The sequence below is a fragment of the Mustelus asterias genome, chromosome 24 (genome assembly GCF_964213995.1).
Source record: "Mustelus asterias chromosome 24, sMusAst1.hap1.1, whole genome shotgun sequence".
NCBI lineage: Eukaryota > Metazoa > Chordata > Chondrichthyes > Carcharhiniformes > Triakidae > Mustelus > Mustelus asterias.
Genome location: NC_135824.1, coordinates 53,596,363 through 53,618,850, shown reverse-complemented (window position 1 = coordinate 53,618,850; position 22,488 = coordinate 53,596,363). Strand labels below are relative to the sequence as shown.

Genomic DNA, 22,488 nt, shown 5'->3' with positions numbered 1-22,488 from the left:
ATCTTACCCTACAGCCCTATCTTTCTTTGGCCACCATTAATTTTAGTTGACCCTTTATCTGTTTTCTTTGCATTTGGTCGTTCCCTGTTATATCTCTTCGTTTCTTAAACCATGGTGGTTATAACTCTTGCTCTTATCTGAACTTTTCTGTTTGTACAATAATCGTGGTTTTGTAAGCTAAGGCGAATGTGTTTAGAAGAAAAGACATCCCCCTGCTGATTTATGGTCCACTAATGTGTTTAGCAGAAAAGACATTCTCTCTGCTGGTTTATGGTCCACTATTAAGTTGAACCACCGAGCAGTCTTCCTTGTTTTCTTAAGTGACTATTGTCTGCTTTCCTTAATTAGTGATTGCTATATTACTTCTCTAGTTCCTTCACTTTGACTATATCGACTACACTTGATTATATTAGGTCACACGAAGTTACTTTAGGTTACATATCCATTTTCACTACTTATCTAAATCTGCTTTATTATTTCACTAAAACCTATGAATCTGAATTCCATACTAAACTCATACAATATCCAGTACAATTTCCCTTACATAAGCTTACATTAACACTGCAATGAAGTTACTGTGAAAATCCCCTAGTCGCCACACTCCGGCATCTGCTCGGGTACACTGAGGGAGAATTTAGCACGGCCAATGCTTAACCAGCACGTCTTTCGGACTGTGGGAGTAAACCGGAGCAAACCCACACAGACACGGGGAGAATGTGCAGTTGATGGCCAATGCCAGCCACGATCATGTTGAATGGCAGGGCAGGCTCGATGGGCCGAATGGTCTATATCTGCTTCCATTTCTTATGTTATTCAGCGAATAAAGACTTGACTTCAGTGTTCTGTCGTTTACCACCCGGCTATCTTAAGTTTGAACACCACAAGGTGCTACACAACTTGTCAGAGGTGCGTCTCGCTCTGGAAGAAACCTGGACGACCAGTGACGAGATTTCCTCCAGATCAAAAACCTGACCGTTTTCTAACAGGACATTGACAGTAAGGGGGTGTTAGAGCGGAGGTTAGATTTTCTGGAACTCTTCTGGAGTCTCAGGGAGCAAGGGCAGAGTGGTTAGCACTGCTGCCTCACAGCGCCAAGGACCCGGATTCGATTCCTGCCTGTGCAGAGTCTGCACATTCTCCCCGTGTCTGCGTGGGTTTCCTCCAGGTGCTCCGGTTTCCTCCCACAGTCCGAAAGACGTGCTGGTTAGGGTGCATTGGCCGTGCTAAATTCTCCCTTAGTGTAACCCGAACAGGGGCCGGGGTGTGGCGACTGGCGGAATTTCACAGTAACTTCATTGCAGTGTTAACCTAAACCAACTTATGACAGTAATAAACAAACTACTTTTTTATAAATCAGGAGCCATCCTGAAATGATCACACTCCAAGAGGCAGCATTTCCCAGACGGGGACAGCGAGATGCCAAGTTGATGAGCATCTTGCTGGACTCAATAGTCTTGACTCCTGTGTCTTTTTGGACATTTCTCTGTGCTGACCGGACTCTGCATCCTCCTTCACAAACCTCTCACTGCCTGCAACCTTCCTGAGGAGTGTCCTTGATGACATTATCATTGCCCCTGTTCATAGAATCATCGAGTACGTAGAATCCCTACACAGCAGGAGGCCATTTGGCCCATTCACCAGGTCTCCGAAAGAACTCCAGGCAACCCCCACTCCCCCAATCCTCCTAACCACCATGGTCAATCCACCTAACCTGCATATCTGCGGACACTGGCTATGCTAAATAGCCCCTTAGTGTCCAAAGATGTGGTTAGGTAGATTGGCTATGCTAAATTGCCCCTTGATCTACCTAACCTGCACATCTTCGTACACTAAGGAGCAATTTGGCACGGCCAATCCACCTAACCTATTTATCTTTCGACTGTGGGAGGAAACCGACGCAGACACGGGGAGAGAACATGCAGACTCCACACAGACAGTCACCCGAGGCCAGAATTGAACCCGGGTCCCTGGCACTGTGAGGCAACAGTGCTAACCACTGTGCCACCATGCCTTTGCATTCACTCCCAGATAAATCAGCCAGATAGTAACAGCTCCTTCAGTTAATCAAATTTGAGCCTCCTGCCTCAAATTCTCCCAGTTTCGAGATAGAGTGTGATGTCTGATCTCACTGTGATGCCTGATGTGGGGGGGGCGGCTGCTGCACTGTGACATCACGGTTTGTCCCCTCAGTTAAAGGGGGGAGGGTTATCCCTTGGCACAATCAAGTTTGGCAAACACTTTTGTTTAGCGTGTTATGATCTACTGTGCTGGAACGTGACATGTGATCACAATGCAGTGAATAGGGAGTGCTGACAATGGACAGCAGGAGGATTTATCACCTCTGACATGGATGTTGAAAGGAATAATAATTACACCATTTTAAAAATCACAGAAGCTGCAATGAGAAAATAAAAAGTTCGTCACAGATAAGCATCAAGGCATTTAGTCTGAGAGAATTCATTAAATCAGATACCTGATTGAGATGTCTGAAGTGCGGCAGTAGTAAGCACTGCTGCCTCAGCGCCAGGGACCCGGGTTCAATTCCCGGCTTGGGTCACTGTCTGTGTGCAATTTGCATGTTCTCCCCGTGTCTGTTGGGTTTCCTCCCACGCTCCAAAGATGTGGGGATTAGGTGGATTGGCCATGCAAAATTGTCCCCTAGTGTCAGGGGGACTAGCTAGGGTAAATGCGTGGGGTTATGCGGATATGGCCTGGGTGGAATAGTGGTCAGTGCAGACTTGATGGGCTGAACGGCCTCCTTCTGCACTGTCGGATTCTAAGTTTTGGAACTGGGAGAAGGGCATGATATCTGCAGACACAAGCTGGGACAATGAAAACTTATAACAATGACAGATTAGGTCAGCTAGCATGATTAAAACCTCACGCTGACTGGATATTACAATTAAGTGTGAGGTGATTGTGATTGGTTTTAATACCTTATGAATGATGTAACCTTAATCAACAACCGAGTAGGTAGAGATAACTCCTATTGATTGATTGATATGGTGGCACAGTGGTTGGCACTGCTGCCTTCACAATGCCAGGGTCCTGGGTTCGATTCCCGGTTTGGGTCACTGTCTGTGCGGAATCTGCACATTCTCCCCGTGCCTGCGTGGGTTTCCTCCGGGTGCTCCGCTTTCCTCCCACAGTCCAAAGCTGTGCTGGTTATGTTGATTGGCCATGCTAAATTGCCCCTTACTATCCAAAGATGTGCAGGTTAGGTGGATTGGCCCCTTAATGTCCAAAGATGTGTAGGTTAGGTGGATTGGCCATGCTAAATTGCTCCTTAATGTCCAAAGATGTGTAGGTTAGGTGGATTGGCCATGCTAAATTCTCCCTACGTGTACCCGAACAGGCATCGGAGTGTGGCGACTGGGGGATTTTCAAAATAACTGAATTGCCGCGTTAATGTAAGCCAACCTGTGACACTAATAAATAAAGTTTAACGTTCAAGTTTATGTTCATACATGAGCCCTACTCCAATGGGGAATGGAGAGGTTACATGGTCAGTTGGAGGGGAGGGGAGGGGAGGCTAAACAGTACCAAGCAGCTCCAATTCAATAATCTCAATCTTTGAAAAATAAAGCACCAGAGAGGCGGGAAGTGTTTTTAAATCAACTAACCGCTATTTTTATTCTGGTGCCGCAGATTGGGACACAAATAAACCATGATCAAAGAACAAAGAACAAAGAACAATACAGCACAGGAACAGGCCCTTCGGCCCTCCAAGCCCGCGCCGCTCCCTGGTCCAAACTAGACCATTCTTTTGTATCCCTCCATTCCCACTCCGTTCATATGGCTGTCTAGATAAGTCTTAAATGTTCCCAGTGTGTCCGCCTCCACCACCTTGCCCGGCAGCGCATTCCAGGCCCCCACCACCCTCTGTGTAAAATATGTCCGTCTGATATCTGTGTTAAACCTCCCCCCCTTCACCTTGAACCTATGACCCCTCGTGAACGTCACCACCGACCTGGGGAAAAGCTTCCCACCGTTCACCCTATCTATGCCTTTCATAATTTTATACACCTCTATTAAGTCTCCCCTCATCCTCCGTCTTTCCAGGGAGAACAACCCCAGTTTACCCAATCTCTCCTCATAACTAAGCCCCTCCATACCAGGTAACATTCTGGTAAACCTCTTCTGTACTCTCTCCAAAGCCTCCACGTCCTTCTGGTAGTGTGGCGACCAGAACTGGACGCAGTATTCCAGATGCGGCCGAACCAATGTTCTATACATCTGCAACATCAGACCCCAACTTTTATACTCTATGCCCCGTCCTATAAAGGCAAGCATGCCATATGCCTTCTTCACCACCTTCTCCACCTGTGACGTCACTTTCAAGGATCTGTGGACTTGCACACCCAGGTCCCTCTGCGTATCTACACCCTTTATGGTTCTGCCATTTATCATATAGCTCCTCCCTACATTATTTCTACCAAAATGCATCACTTCGCATTTATCAGGATTGAACTCCATCTGCCATTTCTTTGCCCAAATTTCCAGCCTATCTATATCCATCTGTAGCTTCTGACAATGCTCCTCACTATCTGCAAGTCCTGCCAATTTTGTGTCGTCCGCAAACTTACTGATCACCCCAGTCACACCTTCTTCCAGATCATTTATATAAATCACAAACAGCAGAGGTCCCAATACAGAGCCCTGCGGAACACCACTAGTCACAGGCCTCCAGCCAGAAAAAGACCCTTCCACTACCACCCTCTGTCTTCTGTGACCAAGCCAGTTCTCCACCCATCTAGCCACCTCCCCCTTTATCCCATGAGATCCAACCTTTTTCACCAGCCTACCATGAGGGACTTTGTCAAATGCTTTACTAAAGTCCATATAGACGACATCCACGGCCCTTCCCTCGTCAACCATTTTGGTCACTTCTTCAAAAAACTCCACCAGGTTAGTGAGGCATGACCTCCCTCTCACAAAACCATGCTGACTATCGTTAATGAGTTTATTCCTTTCTAAATGCGCATACATCCTATCTCTAAGAATCTTCTCCAACAACTTCCCCACCACGGACGTCAAGCTCACCGGCCTATAATTACCCGGGTTATCCTTCCTACCCTTCTTAAATAACGGGACCACATTAGCTATCCTCCAATCCTCTGGGACCTCACCTGCGTCCAGTGACGAGACAAAGATTTGCGTCAGAGGCCCAGCAATTTCATCTCTCGTCTCCCTGAGCAGCCTTGGATAGATTCCATCAGGCCCTGGGGATTTGTCAGTCTTTAAATTCTCTAACAAACCTAACACTTCCTCCTTTGTAATGGAGATTTTCTCCAACGGTTCAACACTCCCCTCCGAGACACTCCCAGTCAACACATCCCTCTCCTTTGTGAATACCGACGCAAAGTATTCATTTAGGATCTCCCCTACTTCTTTGGGCTCCAAGCATAATTCCCCACTTTTGTCCCTGAGAGGTCCGATTTTTTCCCTGACAACCCTTTTGTTCCTAACGTATGAATAAAATGCCTTGGGATTCTCCTTAATCCTGTCTGCCAAGAACATTTCGTGACCCCTTTTTGCTCTTCTAATTCCCCGTTTGAGTTCTTTCCTACTTTCTTTGTACTCCTCCAGAGCTCCCTCCGTTTTTAGCTGCCTGGACCTACCATACGCCTCTCTTTTCTTTTTGACCAGTCCCTCAATGATGAGGGAGCACCGACCACTTTGAACATTTTGCACAAATAATTCTGCTTTTTCCAAATGGATTCCATTCGTGGAAACAAAACACCATACTCACAATGGGGGGGCGGGGGGGGGGGGCGGCGGGAAGGAGTTCAGCCAAGAATTGCAACCCTCGCTCCATCCCTCCCCTCCCCTCGCGTCAGTTCCACTGGGAATCAACACTTTGGAATTGTTGAATGCGATTGGATTAAAAACCATTAACAGATAGCCACTGGCGAGTCTAACACGCAACCCGCTTCAAGATTAGTTCATAGATTTACTGGAGTGTCGATTGAAACAGGAAACAGAATTTCAGATGAATGAATATTTCTAAAAATCTGGTACGTTTCCCCTTCTCCTCCCCCGCACACCCCCCCCACCCCCCTCCCCTCCCAAAATGAACAGAGGCTGCCTTTGGACAAGTGGCTGCAATTTAAACGTTATTAGTAATTTAATGTACCAAATATTCCACAATGGAATACAGTGATTACAAAGTTATCATACTTAAATACAGATATGTTTCAGAACAATACAGTACATCACATTAACCTGGACTTCAGAATTCACTTATTTTCAACAGGATTATATTAATACAAAAATCAGGAAGTAGATTATTATAGTCCCTGGTCTCAATTCTGCTGTAAGCCTCAGCAAAACATTAAACTTACGACCATACAAAGGTTTTAATTTAATCGTTTTTCTTCTCTCCCTCCGGTTTCGCCATTAGAGCTTTTGGGGAACTATTTTCTTCTGTCGCCGTTACTGAGTCTTCGCCACTCGTCCCAAACTCATTCATTCGAGTCAGATCGACTCGATAGATCCAGCGCTGGTACAAGTAGATAAAAAACACCACGTCTGGTTTGAAAGAAAAATATAGGGTTATTTCAGATAGTCACCATAAAACATAGGAGCAGAATTAAAGTTTATTTATTAGTCACAAGTAGTCTGACATTAACGCCGCAAGGAAGTTACTGTGAAAATCCCCTACTCGCCACACTCGTGCGCCTGTTCGGGTACACTGAGGGAGAATTTAGCACGGCCGAAAGAAACTTTAACCAAGGATCTTTGGACTGTGGGAGGAAACCGGAGCACCCGGAGGAAATCCACGCAGGGACAATGTGCAAACTCCACCCAGACAGTGACCCAAGCCGGGAATCGAACCCGGGTCCCTGGCGCTGTGAGGCAGCAGTGCTAACCCACTGTGCCACCAGACCACTCGGCCCATCGCGTCTGCGCTGCCATTCAATCATGGCTGATATTTTTCTCATCCCCATTCACTTGCCTTTTCCCCCATAACCCCTGATCCCCTTATTCATCAAGAACCTATCTATCTCTGTCTTAAAGACACTCAATGACCCGGCCTCCACAGCCTTCTGCGGCAAAGAGTTCCACAGATTCAGCACTCTCTGCCTGAAGAAATTCCTCCTCATCTCTGTTTTAAAGGATCGTCCCTTTAGCCTGAGGTTGTGCCCTCTGGTTCTAGTTTTTCCTACTGGTGGAAACGTCCACTCCATAAAGGTCACAAATGTCGTGGATCTATCTTTCAGATCAAGACATTAAACCAAGATTCCTCATTCAACATCCCACGACACCACTCAAAAGAGCCCTCCACAGTGCCCGGATTAATATTTCTCCCTCCAACAACATCTTCAGCACAGATTAACCGCGTCATTATCACATCACGCTGTGGAAGCTTGCTGTGCACAAATCGGCTGCTGCATTTCCTACACGACAGCAAGTGTGGCTCTGAAGTGTTTTGGGACGTCCTGAGGAAGTGATGGCCTAGTGGTATAAATCACTAGGTTATTAACCCAGAAACTCAGCTAATGTTCTGGGTGCCCGGGTTCAAATCCTGCCATGGCAGATGGTGGAATTTGAACTCAGTTTTTTAAAAAAATCTGGAATTAAGAATCTGATGACCGTGAAACCATTGTCGGAAAAACCCATCTGGTTCACTAACGTCCCTTTAGGGAAGGAAATCTGCCGTCCTTACCCGGTCTGGCCTACATGTGACTCCAGAGCCACAGCAATGGGGTTGACTCTCAACTGCCCTTGGGCAATTAGGGATGGGCAATAAATGCTGGCCCAGCCAGCGACACCCATGTCCCACGAGCGAATAAAAAATAAATGCAATAAATTTCATGGAATCACAGAATTGTTACATTCCAGGAGATGGCCATTTGGCCCAACTGGGTCTGACTGGCCCTCCAAATGAGTAATTCACTGAGTGCCATGCTCCCACCTTCTCCCCGTAGCCCTGCACACTCTTCCTTTTCAGACAACACTAATTTTCGATTCAACCTGCCTCCTACACACTCTCATTCCAGACTTTACCCACTCGCTGCGTGAGAAGTATTTCTTGTATCACTTACAGAATTATTCCATCACAGATGGTGAGGATCATACTGATGCAATATGCTGCAAACCTGTCCCCGAGTCACTTTACAGAGTACTTGCAAGAGGAACAGCAATCGGATTTAGGAGGGGTGATTAAAGATTTTGGTAGACAATTCAGAACCTGAAAAGAAAGGTTTGAGAGTGCGCGGTGCGGGCAGGTCTCAGACAGGGGTTCCAAAGAGAAGGGCCCAGGCAACTTAAAGCTCTGCCTCAAATGATAGAATGCAAAGATTTGGAAGACTGAAGGGTGCAGAAAGGAGTATACATCTGCAATAGGTTCAATGGTAAGGCAGGGTAAGTTCCTCACATTGGCATTGGAGGCTAATTGGGAGGTGGTCAGAATGGGGTTCGAGGAGATGGTTCATTAAGAGAGAAACCTAGAGTCCTCCTTCCATTTGGGAATACATAGTAGAAAGTTTCAGTAGAAGAAGATGGAGGCACAATAAAGCTCGAGATGGCCAATCTAGAACCAGCAATGAATAAGGTGAGTAATGCACTACCTACGCTTCAGCTTGCAACCTTCAGATTGAGAGCAGTTGACCCAAGGCCACAAGAAATTACAAAGGGTTGTGGCGTCTAAAGGTGTGCGGGTTGGGTGCATTGGCCATGCTAAATTGTCCCTTAGTATCCAATGATGTGCTGGTTAGGTGCATTGGCCATGCCAAATTGCCCTTTAGTGTCCAAAGATGTGCAGGTTCCTCAATGTACCCGAACAGTGCCGGAGCGCGGCGACTAGGGGATTTTCATAGTAACTTCATTGCAGTGTTAATGTAAGCCTACTTGTGACACTAATAAACTTAAATTTAAAACGTAGCCCAGTCCATCACGCAAACCAGCCTCCCATCCATTGACTCTGTCTACACTTCCCACTGCCTCGGCAAAGCAGCCAGCATAATCAAGGACCCCACGCACCCCGGGCATTCTCTCTTCCACCTTCTTCCATCGGGAAAAAGATACAAAAGTCTGAGGTCATGTACCAACCGAATCAAGAACAGCTTCTTCCCTGCTGTCAACAGACTTTCAAATGGACCTACCTTGCACTAAGTTGATCTTTCTCTACACCCTAGCTGTGACTGTAACACTACATTCTGCACCCTCTGCTTTCCTTCTCCCCTATGTACTCTACAAACGGTATACTTTGTCTGTATAGCACGCGAGAAATAATACTTTTCACTGTATCCCGATACTTGTGACAATAATAAATCAAATCACATGGTGAAGGTAGACCCGCAGGAATGGCCTTGATAAGATATATTCCCAAACCAAGATGCTGGAAGGAAATTTGCAGGGTTTTAAAAAATTTGTTCAAGTATAGTTAGTACGGTCAACATTTATTACCCACCCTGAATTGACTGGGAGAAGGTGGGCGAGAAGGTACATAAGACATTGAAGCAGAATTAGGCCACTCGGCCCATCGAGTCTGCTCCGCCATTCAATCATGGCTGATATTTTATTCATCCCCATTCTCCTGCCTTTTCCCCATAACCCCTGATCCCCTTATTAATCAAGAACCTATCTATCTCTGTCTTAAAGACACTCGATGACAAGGGAAATAGTGCATGGGATGCCAAACAGGCTGCTTTGTCCAGGATGGTTATTTAATGATTCTGCGCTTGGTTGTTGGAGCTGGGCTATCATATATAGAATCCTGACAGTGCAGGAGGCAGGCATTCGGCCCATCGAGTCTGCACTGAGCACCCTCCCACCCAGGCCCTATTTCCGTCACCCCATATATTTACCCTGCTAAACCCCCTCACACTAAGCATCAATTTAGCACGGCCAATCAACCTAACCTGCACATCTTTGGAGCGTGGGAGGAAACCGGAGCACCCGGAGGAAACCCATGCAGACACGGGGAGAATGTGCAAACTCCACACAGACAGGGACCAGAGGCTGGAATTGGACCCGGGTCCCTGGCACTGTGAGGCAGCAGTGCTAACCACTGTGCTGTCCTAATATACATCAGTCTTACTTGCAAACAAACATTCACGCACTGAAGCAGTATCTTGATGTTGGTTAGATGGATAGCCCAGTTCAGTGCCTATTTTGAGCAATGCTTTTAAACAGGTATTACTAAATCAATTTATTACAGTTGGGAATAAAAATAATTTCCTCGGATCGGCATTAATTCTTATTTTTATTTAAATAAGGAACCTTAATCAACTGGATGTGGCTCTGCAATCTGGAACTTACTGGAAATGCAAGGCTCACCCAAGCAAGTGGAGAGTATTCCATCACACTACAGATTTACATCTTCTAGTTGGCGGGCATGCTTTGGGGAGTCAGGTGGTGAGTTCCACATGCAGAATGCCACGCCTCTGACTTGTGCTGTCATGTTTACGTAGCTTGGCCCTGTTTAGCTCCCGGTTAATGGCGGATGATTCAGTGCTGGTGATGTCAGTGAGAGCTGTGGGATAGTACTGGGGTCAACAATAGGAATGGGAGCTGGCGATTGTTCTGCAGCTAGGGTGGGTCAAGGTGAAATGGAAGTGAACAGTAGCAGAGGCAGATAGAGGAAATGAAGTGCAGTTAGAACTTTTTTTTAAAAAAATTCGTTCATGGGACATGGGCGTCGCTGGCTGGGCCAGCATTTATTGCCCATCTTAGTCACCCTTGAATTGAGTGGCTTGCAAGGTCATTTCAGAAGGCAGTTGAGAGTCAACCACATTCTGTGGCTCTGGAGTCACATGTAGGCCAGACCGGGTAAGGACAGCAGATTTCCTTCCCTAAGGGACATTAATGAGCCAGATGCGTTTTTCCGACAATTGACAGTGGTTTCACGGTCATCAGTAGATCCTTAATTCCAGATATTTTTTATTGAATTCAAATTCCACCATCTGCCGTGGCGGGATTCGAACCCGGGGTCCCCCAGAACATTAGCTGAGTTTCTGGGTTAATAGTCTAGCGATGATACCACTAGGCCACTTCTTAGAGAGAAATCTAAAAGTTTAAAGTTTATTTATTAGTGTCGCAAGTGGACTTACATTAACACTGCAATGAAGTTACTGTGAAAATCCCCTAGGCGCCACACTCCGACGCCTGTTTGGGTACACCGAGGGAGAATTTAGCACGGCCAATGCACCTCACCAACACGTCTTTCGGACTGTGGGAGGAAACCGGAGCACCCGGAAGAAACCCACGCAGACGCGGGGAGAACGTGCAAACTCCACACAGACAGTGACCCAAGCCGGGAATCGAACCCGGGCTCCTGGTACTGTAAGGCAGCAGTGCCAACCACTGTGCCACCCACGAGAGTCGGAAGGAATTATGTTTCACAATGAATGCCAACGGTCGCTTTTTCTGTCACGTGATCTGTCTCTACATCCTTCGACAAGGTTTTAAAACGGTTCTTGAGCAGCTTTCGGAACCCAGGCTTTCAACAACATTCTGAAGTCCTAGCACTCCAAAGCAGAAAGATGTCTCAAAGCTAGCATAAGCCTGAATCATTAATGAACTTCCAGTGAAAGGACACAGTATCACTGCTGTATCCCTCTCTCCTCCAGCACTCCAATCCTAAAGGGTAACTCTCAAGCTGCCTGCCCATCTCTTTAAATCAACTACTCTACCCGAAGGCGCAGGAACTCAAGAGTCCCACCTTCCAATAAATCATAAACTGTACAATTCACAGTCATCACTATGGCCAAACGGGCCACCTAAGATGGCGGTTTGCAAGAGCATGCTGGGATAATTGGACAAGTATTGAAACAGACAGGCTGCAGCCTCAAAAGAAATTGGACAGAGATAAACAGGCTGCAGATGTTGGAATACATGGGATATGGGCCATCTCCAGGACAAGGATCACTTAGCAGAAGGGGGGAGCGATTAACACATCTTTGTAGATCGGTTGGGCAAATACAATGCTTTGACATTATAATCAGGTAAACGGAACTGCCCAGAGAACTGATTAACAACGTTGTACTCAACGATGCAGTCTGCATAATGAGATTAGAAGAACCATCTTTGGTCAAACCAGGTTGTTTCCCAGACACAGGGCACCTTAACACCTTATTTGGGAGGGAGGTATGTGACCTACATGCCTCCAGCACCTACAGGCATAGCCACTGGGGACACACCCGGAGATTGGTGCGGCAGCACCTGATTGGACTCGATCAATCAGGGTGATTAAGCCCCGATCGATTGATTGGCAATGGCCAAAAAGGGTGCTGCACGACAGAAGAATATCTCTCTCTCTCGCCAACAAACGAGCGACAACAACAGTGACCAACACCAGTAACAACCAGCACGAGGAGAGCCACCACACCAAAGGCAGGAAGGAAGACCAGAGCCAGAGTATCAGACCAGGCCGGAGGACCAGACTTCGCAGAGGACTACAGAGACCAACACCCGGATAAAGGCCAATATCTGCCTGGGAATTTGCCAATCACGCAAAAGTCAAGTCAAGGTCTAGTCTTGGACTTGAACTTTAGTATTCTGTACAGTAACTTAGTATTGATTGGGGGTAGGTGATTAATAAGTGCGTGTGTGTGAATAAATATTATTGTACTAACAAGAAGCCTACTCGCAATTCTTTGTCCACCGTAAGGGGGTTGAAACAGACTGCGACAGGCAACACCACCCAAGTGAAACTTGGAGTGCACCCCAGCAGAGACAGGAGGCGGCTTTTCTCATTTCCTCAAACTGTGTGCAGGGGAGGAGGAAGGCAAAAGTGTCAGATAATCAGCGAACTCATTGAAAGATTTGATTCAGCCACTTACCATCTCTCAAACATCCTATTCTGTACATCATTGGCATTTTAATTACAAATGCAAACAGGTCATCAATAAAGGTATTTAGGGCTTTGTAGGTAAGCATCCTCCACGGGAGATGGGCTACTGACTTCAGCTTATAATTAATGAAAAGCTGTGGTGTCATTGTTATAAATCCTGTGAGGAGACAAACACAAGAGAGACATTTATAATCCTTACAATCATAAAACAATACTTCACAGAAGGAGGCGACGAAAAGGACTGGCACAGACATGATGGGCCGCAAAGAGCCATCTGATTAAAGATCACAGAACCCCTGCAGTGCAGGAGGAGGCCATTCAGCCCATTGACTCTGTACCAACTCTTCAACAGACTATCTCACCCAGACCCAACCCTCCTCCCGTGCTCTATCTCTGTAATCCCCATGTATTTACCTCACTTATCCCTCTAACTTGCACATCTTGGGACACTAAGGGGCAATTTAAAGTTTTTTTTTGGCCAATCCCCCTAAACCTGCACATCTTTGGATATGAAGGGGCAATTTATCATGGTGTCTAAAGATGTGCAGGTTAGGGGGATTGGCCATGCTAAATTGCCCTTGTGTCTAAAGATGTGCAGATTAGGTGGTTTGGCCAAGGGCAATTTAGCATGGCCAATCCCCCTAACCGGCACATATTTGGACACCAAGGGGCAATTTACCATGTCTAATCCCCCTAACTGCACATCTTTGGACTGTGGGAGGAAACCGGAGCACCCGGAGAAAACCCACGCAGACACGGGGGAGAACGTACAGACTCCACACAGACAGTGACCCAAGCCAGGAATCGAACCCAGGTCCCTGGCACTGTGAGGCAGCAGCGCGAACCACTGTGCCACAAACCTTCAAGGGTAGCTGCAGACTTTGAAAGGTAATTTTTATAAGTTCCATGCAACAACTTTCAGTGCGTTTCCCACCCTAATGTAAATGTACAAAGGGCTACAAGAGTAAGGATCGGCGTTCAATGTGCTAATCTCACGCCTGTCATATTTAAACCCTGAGCTATAATCTTGGGTTTAGCACTTGGAAACACTGTAGGTGGATGAGTGAAGCTCCGCAAGTCATCTTGTGCATGTTCAGCAAGTGATTAAACCTGTCAGGCTCCACCCGCAGCCTCAGCATACACAGTATATCAAAAGATAATAAAATACAACAAAGACCTCAGTGGCTTTTGGACAGCACAGTTATTAATACTAAACCGATTACAACTTTGTGGCAAGTACCCACTCTACCACTGTGTGGCACAGTGGTTAGTACTGCTTCCTCTCAGCGCCAGGTACCCGGGTTCAATTCCGGCTTTGGGTGGCCGTTTGCATGTTTTCTCAGTGTCCGCGTGGGTTTCCTCTGGGTTCTCCGGTTTCCTCCCACACTCCAGAGATGTGCAGGTTAGGTGGGATTGACCATGCCAAATTGCCCCTTAGTGTCCCAAGGTGTGTAGATGAGGAGGGGTAATGGGGCAAATACGTGGGGTTGCGAGGATAGGGCCTGGGTAAGATGCTCCATCAGAGAGTTGGTGCAGATTTGATGGGCTGAATGGCCTCCTTCTGCACTGTAGGGATTCTATGAAGCAACTAATCGCCTTGCATTTGCTGGTATTTTAATTATTAACCAAATGATGTGAACACTCCCTTGTTTCCTTAGCTCTGCAAGTTATTCTTCAATTATTGATCCAATTTTGCAAGTTAGTGCTGAAACTGCTTCCTCAGCCCTTTCTGGTGTTCCATTCCCAAGCATAACTCAATGTGTAACAAAAAGATTCTCATCTTGCCTCTGCTTTTATTGCCAATGACCTTAAATCTGCGTGTTCTGGTTACTGAAACTACAACCACTGACTGACAAGCAGTTTCTCCTTATTTACTGTCAAAAAACCTTCATAGAATTCCTACAGTACAGGAGGCGGTGATTTGGCCCATCGAGTCTGCACTGACAACAATCCCACCCAGGCCCTATCCCCGTAACCCCACATAATTTACCCTATTATCTCCCTGACGCTAAGGGGCAATTTAGCACGGCCAATCCACCTAACCCGCACACAGAATCCCACAGTGCAGAAGGAGGCCATTCGGCCCATTGCGTCTGCACTGACAACATTCCACCCAAGCCCTATCCCCGTAACCCCAAATATTTAGCCCACTAATCCCTCTAACCTATGCACCTGGGACACTAAGGGGCAATTTAGCATGGCCAATCCACCTAACCGGCACATCTTTGGACTGAAAAAGGGAAACCGGAGCACCCGGAGGAAACCCACGCAGACACGGGGAGAACGTGCAAACTCCACACAGACAGTGACCCAAGGCCGGAATTGCACCTGGGTCCCAGGCTGTGCCACATGATCTTGGACATCTCCGCTGACTCTCCCTTTAATCTTCCCAGCTTCAAGAGCAAACTTAAGATAACCGAGAACAATTACTGATGTTTCTTTTTAAAAGATGAGTAACAGATGTACAAAAGATCAATGCCAAGGCAATCTAAACCTCACTTCAGACATATACAAGACATTGGTGCGGCCACAGCTGGAGTATTCTGCACAGTTTTGGTCCCCTTATTTGAGGAAACACTATTTCCTCGGGTGGATGGAGCTATTACAAGGGGGCATAACTATAGGGTTCATGGTGGGAGATATAGGAAGGATGTCCGAGGTAGGTTCTTTACTCAGAGGGTGGTTGGGGTGTGGAATGGACTGCCTGCTGTGATAGTGGAGTCAGACACTTTAGGAACATTTAAGCGGTTATTGGATAGGCACATGGAGCACACCAGGATGATAGGGAGTGGGATAGCTTGATCTTGGTTCCAGATAAAGCTCGGCACAACATCGTGGGCCGAAGGGCCTGTTCTGTGCTGTGCTGTACTGTTCTATGTTCTATGTGGTGGAATTGGAGGCAGTTCAGAGGAGGTTCACTAGATTGATTCCAGAGATGAGGGGTTTGTCGTATGAAGAGAGGTTGAACAGTTTAGGCCGATACTCTCTGGAATTGAGAAGAATGAGGAGATCTCAAATTGAGGCATACAAGATGTTAAAAGGTATGGATAAAGTAGACGTGGAGCGGATGCTTCCTCTTGTGGGGCATTCTAGGACGAGAGGTCTTAGGATAAGGGGTAGCAAATTTAAAACAGAGTTGAGGAGAAACTACTTCTCCCAAAGGGTTGTGAATCTGTGGAATTCGCTGCCCCAAAGTGCGGTGGGTGCTGGGACAGTGAGTAAATTTAAGGAGGAGTTAGATTTTTAATTGGGAATGGGTTGAAGGGTTATGGGGAGAAGGCAGGAAAATGGGGATGAGGAGCATATCAGCCATGATCGAATGGCGCAGCGGACTCGATGGGCCGAATGGCCTAACTCGGCTCCGATATCTTATGAACTTATGACCTCTGCAAGGGTTTCACTGTCTTGTTGCATTTTTATGTTGGTTGTAAATGCATACTGCCTTCCTATGTAAACACACAAATATGTGCTTAACTTTGTAGTTTACTCTACAGTTCAATAGGGTTTATATTGCTTTCTCCAAGTATTGAAAGATTAAATCACCTTATCACTCTAAGAGGCTGACTCAAACTAGCTTCACAGCTCTGCTCTGTTGAAAGGTCGACAACCTGAAACATTAACTCCGTTTCGGATTGTAAATTAACTAGCTGGAATTTAGCGAGATCCGTGCCACCATTTGGAAGCGTAAAAAAAAAGTCCCTTCCTCGACAGTTTTGGAAAATCTTCCAGTGAAAGTGTTCCTAAAGTTTTCATTCAGGATTTTCCCTAGCTTTTCATGGTCCCCCTCACTCCGCCAGAGTTTAAATGCCACTTTTTGCCTTTCAAATGACCGGAAGGCACTTTAAGAGCTTTTGGAATCCTGGTGATCGGTGGGTAATTCCTGTAGCATTGCCCAAATTAGGGCGGCACAGTAGCACAGTGGTTAGCACTGCTGCTTCACAGCTCCAGGGACCTGGGTTCAATTCCCGGCTTGGGTCACTGTCTGTGTGGAGTTTGCACATTCTCCTTGTGTCTGCGTGGGTTTCCTCCGGGTGCTCCGGTTTCCTCCCACAGTCCAAAGATGTGCAGGTTAGGTTGATTGGCCATGCTAAATTGCCCCTTAGTGTCCTGGGATGCGTAGGTTAGAGGGATTAGTGGGTAAATATGTAGGGATATGGAGGTAGGGCCTGGGTGGGATTGTGGTCGGTGCAGACTCGATGGGCCGAATGGCCTCTTTCTGTACTGTAGGGTTTCTAAGAATAACCTAAGAAATTAGGATTTTCCTCAAATTGATGCACTTCCATATAATTACAACACGCTTGATAAACACACAGCGACTGGCTGCCTCCACTCATTGTGCACAGTGCTGATAACAAGGGATTGCATCTCACGTATTTTCATAGAAACAGTGCAGGAGGCGGCCATTAGATCCCTGCACCCAATCCCCGACAGAGCATTCCATCCAGACCCTATTCCCATAACCCCACATATTTACCCCGCTAATTCCCCTTACCGTTGGATACGAAGGGGCAATTTAGCATGGCCAATCCACCTATCCTGCACATCTTTGGACACGAAGGGGGAATTTAGTATGGCCAATCCACCTAACCTGCACATCTTTGGAGTGTGGGAGGAAACCGGAGCACCCGTAGGAAACCCACGCAGACACGGGGAGAACGTGCAAACTCCACAAGTCACCCGAGGCCGGAATCGAAACCGGGTCCCTGGAGCTGTGAGGCAGCAGTGCTAACCACTGTGCCGCCCAACTTTGCAGTATCTTTTCTCCTGGTCCTACAAACCCGGGAGGCCAATTACAGCACCCCATCAAGATCGGGTAACTTAGAATGAGAACCAAAATCTGGAACATTATGCCTCACCTCCATTCCAGACTGTACTTTACCAACTGTACTACTGTTCCAGTCTGATTCCTGGGATGGCAGGTCTATCATATGGAGAGAGACTAAGTGGGTTAGGATTGTGTTCTTTGGAGTTTAGAAGAGTGAGGGAAGAATCTCAGAAACTTACAAAATTCTTACAGGGTTAGACAGGGTAGATTCAGAAAGAATGTTCCCAATGGTGTTGGGAGGGGAGGGGGCGGGGACTGGGGGTCATAGTTTGAGGATAAGGGGTAAACCTTTTAGGATTGAGGTGAGGAGAAATTTCTTCACCCAGAGAGTGGAGAATGTGTGAAATTCACTACCACAGATAGTGGTTGAGGCCAAAACATGTAATTTCGAGAAGGAATTAGATATAGCTGTTGGGGCTAAAGGAGTCAAGGCATATGGGCGGGGGGGGGCAGGGGAAATCGGGATATTGAATTCGATGACCATCCATGATAAAAATGAATGGTGGAGTAGACTTGAAGGGCCGAATGGCTTCCTCCTGCTTCTAGTTTCTACTTTTCTATGTTTCCTTCCACACCCACAAACCCCCACTGACGACTCATCTCAATAAAACCTGTTTTACTTTATAAAATTTCATCTTGTGGCCGGGATTCTCCGGCCATTCCTGCCCACCGCTGCTGCCAGCAAGAACGGAGAATTTGGCACTCAGCCAAATCCCTGTTCACAGCAACGGGACCGGAGATTCCCAGCTGCGAGGGGGGGGGGGGGGTCGGAGAAATCCTACACTGCGTTCAAACTCTGCAACATCCCAAACCTGGGACACTAAAGACTCTGGTGAAAATAACGGAATCGTTGCTTCAATCAAAATATTGTGTTCTTTGGAGTTCTTTTCCCCTTCCCATTGCCAAAGCCTCAACATTAAACTCTATGAAATGATTAACAAATTAAAACTCAGATCCAGCACTAGACTCTGAGTCACAGAATTCATTCACTAGGTTACAATCAAATGATAAAAGAGAATTGGAAAGTTAAAGTTTATTTATTAGTCACAAGTCGGTTTACATTAACATTGCAATGAAGTTACTGTGAAAATCCCCTAGCCACCACAGTCCAGCGCCAGTTCGGGTCAATGCACCTAACCAGCACATCTTTCAGACTGTGGGAGGAAACCGGAGCACCCGGAGGAAACCCACGCAGACATGGGGAGAACGTGCAAACTCCACACAGACAGTGACTCAAACCGGGAATCAAACCCAGGTCCCTGGAGCTGTGAGGTAGCAGTGCTAACCACTGTGCCACAAAGAACCATCACAGTGCAGAGGGGGGCCATTCAGCCCATCATCTCTACGTGGCCCCCCAAAAAATGGGAAAAAAAGCTAGTCATTCATTTTGAACCCACTTTCCTGCCACCCTCTCTGTAGCCTTGCAAGTTCCAGCACTTCAGATGCACATCCAGGTACCTTTTAAATGAGTTTAGTGTTTCAGCCTCAATCACCAACTTAGGCAGTGAATTCTAACCTCCCACCATCCTCTGGGTGAACACAATTTGCCTCATGTCCCCTTGAATCCTTCTATCAATCACCTTAAATCTATACCCCCTGCTAATTGGCTCCTCAGCGAGGGGAAACAAGTCTTTCCTGTCTAGCCCCTAGGTTTTGCACACATCGGACTTTTGGCTCAGATCAAGCGTTGGACCAAACCCAAGATGAGTTGCAATGTCTCGTCTTGTCAGCTTGGATCTTGTTTGTCTCCCTCGTGAGGGATCTCGAATTGGATTTTGAATTTGGTTTTTGGAGCAAGCCAGGAATGGATTTGGGTTATTTAGTTACTAGTGTCACAAGTAGGCTTACATTAACATTGAAATGAAGTTACTGCGCAAATCCCCTAGACGCCACACTCCGGCGCTTGTTCGGGTACACGGAGGGAGAATTTAGCACGGCCAATGCACTCTAACCAGCACGTCTTTCGGACTGTGGGAAGAAACCGGAGCACCCGGAGGAAACCCACGCAGACACGGGGAGAACGTGCAGACTCCGCACAGACAGTGACCCAAGCTGGGAATCGAACCCGGGTCCCTGGCGCTGTGAGGCAGCAGTGCTAACCGCTGTTTGCCTGTCCATTCTGAGCATTGACTTAAGAATGGAGTTTTTTTTTTAAATGTCACCCCTCAGCCTCCTCTGTTCCAAGGAAAGCAAGCCTCGCCTATCCAAACGTTTTGGAAATGGTGAGTCAGAGGAATGTCTCTAGTCTGTTACATTTCCAAGAAGGCGTTTGCAAGTCACTCATACTCACCAAATGTCAATAAGAAACCATAGAGCATACTCAGTACCCAGGAATACCAGCTTTTGTGCTCCATATACAATAAGCTATAGATAGCGTAGCAGCCCAACAGTGGGAACAGAATCCAAGACAAATATTTAAAAGCCATCTGTAAAAGAACAAAGTATTAATCATTAACCACCTATTAATCTCTTAGACCATAAGAGCAGGATTAGGCCATTCAGCCCATCGTGTCTGCTCTATTTAATCATGTCTGACATGTTTTCAATCCCATTCTCCCGCCTTTTCCCCGTAACCTTTGATCCCCTTAACAAATCAAGAACCTATCTCTGTCTTAAACACACTCAATGACCCAGCTTCCTCTGTGGCAATGAATTCCACAGGTTCACCACCCTCTGGCTGAAGAAATTCCTCATCTCGGCTCTACCAACCAACTCAAGAACAGCTTCTTCCCTGCTGCCATCAGACATTTGAATGGACCTACCTTGCATTAAGTTGATCTTTCTCTACACCCGAGCTATGACTGTAACACTACATTCTGCACTCTCTCCTTTCCTTCTCTATGAACGGTATGCTTTGTCTGTATAGCGCGCAAGAAACAACACTTTTCACTGTATACTAATACATGTGACAATAATAAATCAAATCAAATCTAAACAGTCGTCCCTTTATTCTGAGGCTGGGCCCTCGGATCCCAGTCTCTCCGACGAATGGAAACATCTTCCCCACGTCCACTCTACCCAGGCCTTTCAGTATTCTGTAAATTTCAACGAGATCCCCCCCATATCCTTCTAAACTCCATCAAATACAGACCCCGAGGCCTCAACGCTCCTCTTAGTCAAGCCTCTTCAAAGCTCAGAGCAATCCTACAAGTTATTACTGACACAAGTACAATACCTGGTGCATCTTAAGGATTTGTGCACCTGTATCAAATTGCAAGATTTTGACATCTAAAAACTATTTTTTTTTTTAAGTTGAAAAAAAAATCAAACAGCCCAACCATATCGCACTAACCAGACCTCTGGGTTTTTCCTTAAACATAAATGAGACATTAAGAATGGGAAATTACTTGAACTCTCTCATCAGGGATCACTACTAAAGATCCACAGTGTTAATAGCAATTTACCAATCAGTTCATCTCTCAGAAGTGACAGATCTACATTCTACCAAGTTACATTTGGAACATCAAATGAAGCAGTCAAGATCAATGAATTTACAGAACTCAAACAGACCACGTTTATACTCCACGCACATCTTGACCCATCAACATAATTGTTCCGCACCCCAGACATTCTCTCTTCCACCTTCTTCCGTCGGGAAAAAGATACAAAAGTTTGAGGTCACGTACCAACCGACTCAAGAACAGCTTCTTCCCTGCTGCCGTTATAGACTTTTGAATGGACTTACCTTGCATTAAGTTGATCTTTCTCTACACCCTAGCTATGACTGTAACACTACATTCTGCGCTCTCTCCTTTCCTTCTCTATGAACGGTATGCTTTGTCTGTATAGCGCGCAAGGAACAATACTTTTCACTGTATACTAATGCATGCGACAATAATAAATCAAGTCAAATCAAGACATTGGCACCATGGGATTACAACCTCTTGCAATCAGGGGAACATGAGGAAGCTATGATGGGAGACGTGGAGTCCACCTTGGGATGTTTTAGAGCACCTGTGCCTTTCTTTCATTCTGTATTAAGTCCTTGGAGGCGAAAGTCCCTTCAACAGAATTCCTTTATTTACAAGATCCTACAATATTATACAGAGTGTTCGCAGTACGCAGTGTACATCAGGAGTGCAGAGGGGCTAACACTTTACATACACAGCATGGGGCTCCCTGATGGCCCAATCATTTTGGCTAACCAAGTAAACTAACTCAAATTAACTCGGGGGCAAAATAAACGGGGCAGCTCCCAAAAGGAGGGGAAGCATTCGAAAGAAAAGACAAAGTGGAGAGGAAACTTAAAATATCAAGTCAAAATGTGATTCGAGGGGTCAATAATGCACCCCAGCCCCTGCGGTGCCCAGTGGGCACGCAAGGCATTAACAGTTAGGCTTCAATTAGGGAGTTCATATTCAAGCAGGCCAACTGCAATCGCCTGATTAAAGTCATCACATTCCAAGGCCACACCCGGTCCAGAAGGTGCATCAGTTTCTGGATGAACTACTAGATGTATTTGGATACGGACATTCCTAATCGCTGTGGCTTCCATTTCCCACATCATAAAGCAGCAGGGTTGCTGGCTGGCACTGAAGACTTTCAATGGAAGTCAGTCATTTGAGCCCCAAGATCTCAAAGCCTCTTCCCCGCCAACTCAGTCACCTTACTAAAACAAACTTGTTTCACAATTTCAACAAGCAGCTGCCTCCGGACTATACCAATATTCTCTATTTGACACTCAGCTCCCGCTTTTCCGCAAACTGGTCTCGCCAATGGAGTACCAAAAAGGCACACTTTCTTCCAGGACTTGCGATGGAAGGCGGAGTATTTTGTTTTAAATTCATTCATGGGGCATGGGCGTCGCTGGCTGGGCCAGCATTTATTGCCCATCCCTAGTTGTCAGAGTTCAGCTGAGAGTCAA

At 46.4% G+C, this 22,488-nt stretch overlaps 1 protein-coding gene across 2 annotated transcripts in view; it reads right to left on the bottom strand.

The window, feature by feature from the left end:
* Positions 1-3,604: 3,604 nt before the first annotated feature.
* The window catches only part of clptm1 (CLPTM1 regulator of GABA type A receptor forward trafficking), a 74,696-nt gene continuing 55,812 nt past the window's right edge, over positions 3,605-22,488 (bottom strand). For both annotated transcript variants that reach the window (XM_078241741.1, XM_078241742.1), the window contains 3 exons: positions 19,915-20,050; positions 12,789-12,956; positions 3,605-6,531 (listed from right to left, as the gene is read on the bottom strand). In XM_078241741.1, the coding sequence (XP_078097867.1) occupies positions 6,365-6,531; positions 12,789-12,956; positions 19,915-20,050 (471 nt within the window). In that variant the 3' untranslated portion in view covers positions 3,605-6,364. The remainder of the gene's footprint in view (positions 6,532-12,788; positions 12,957-19,914; positions 20,051-22,488) is intronic.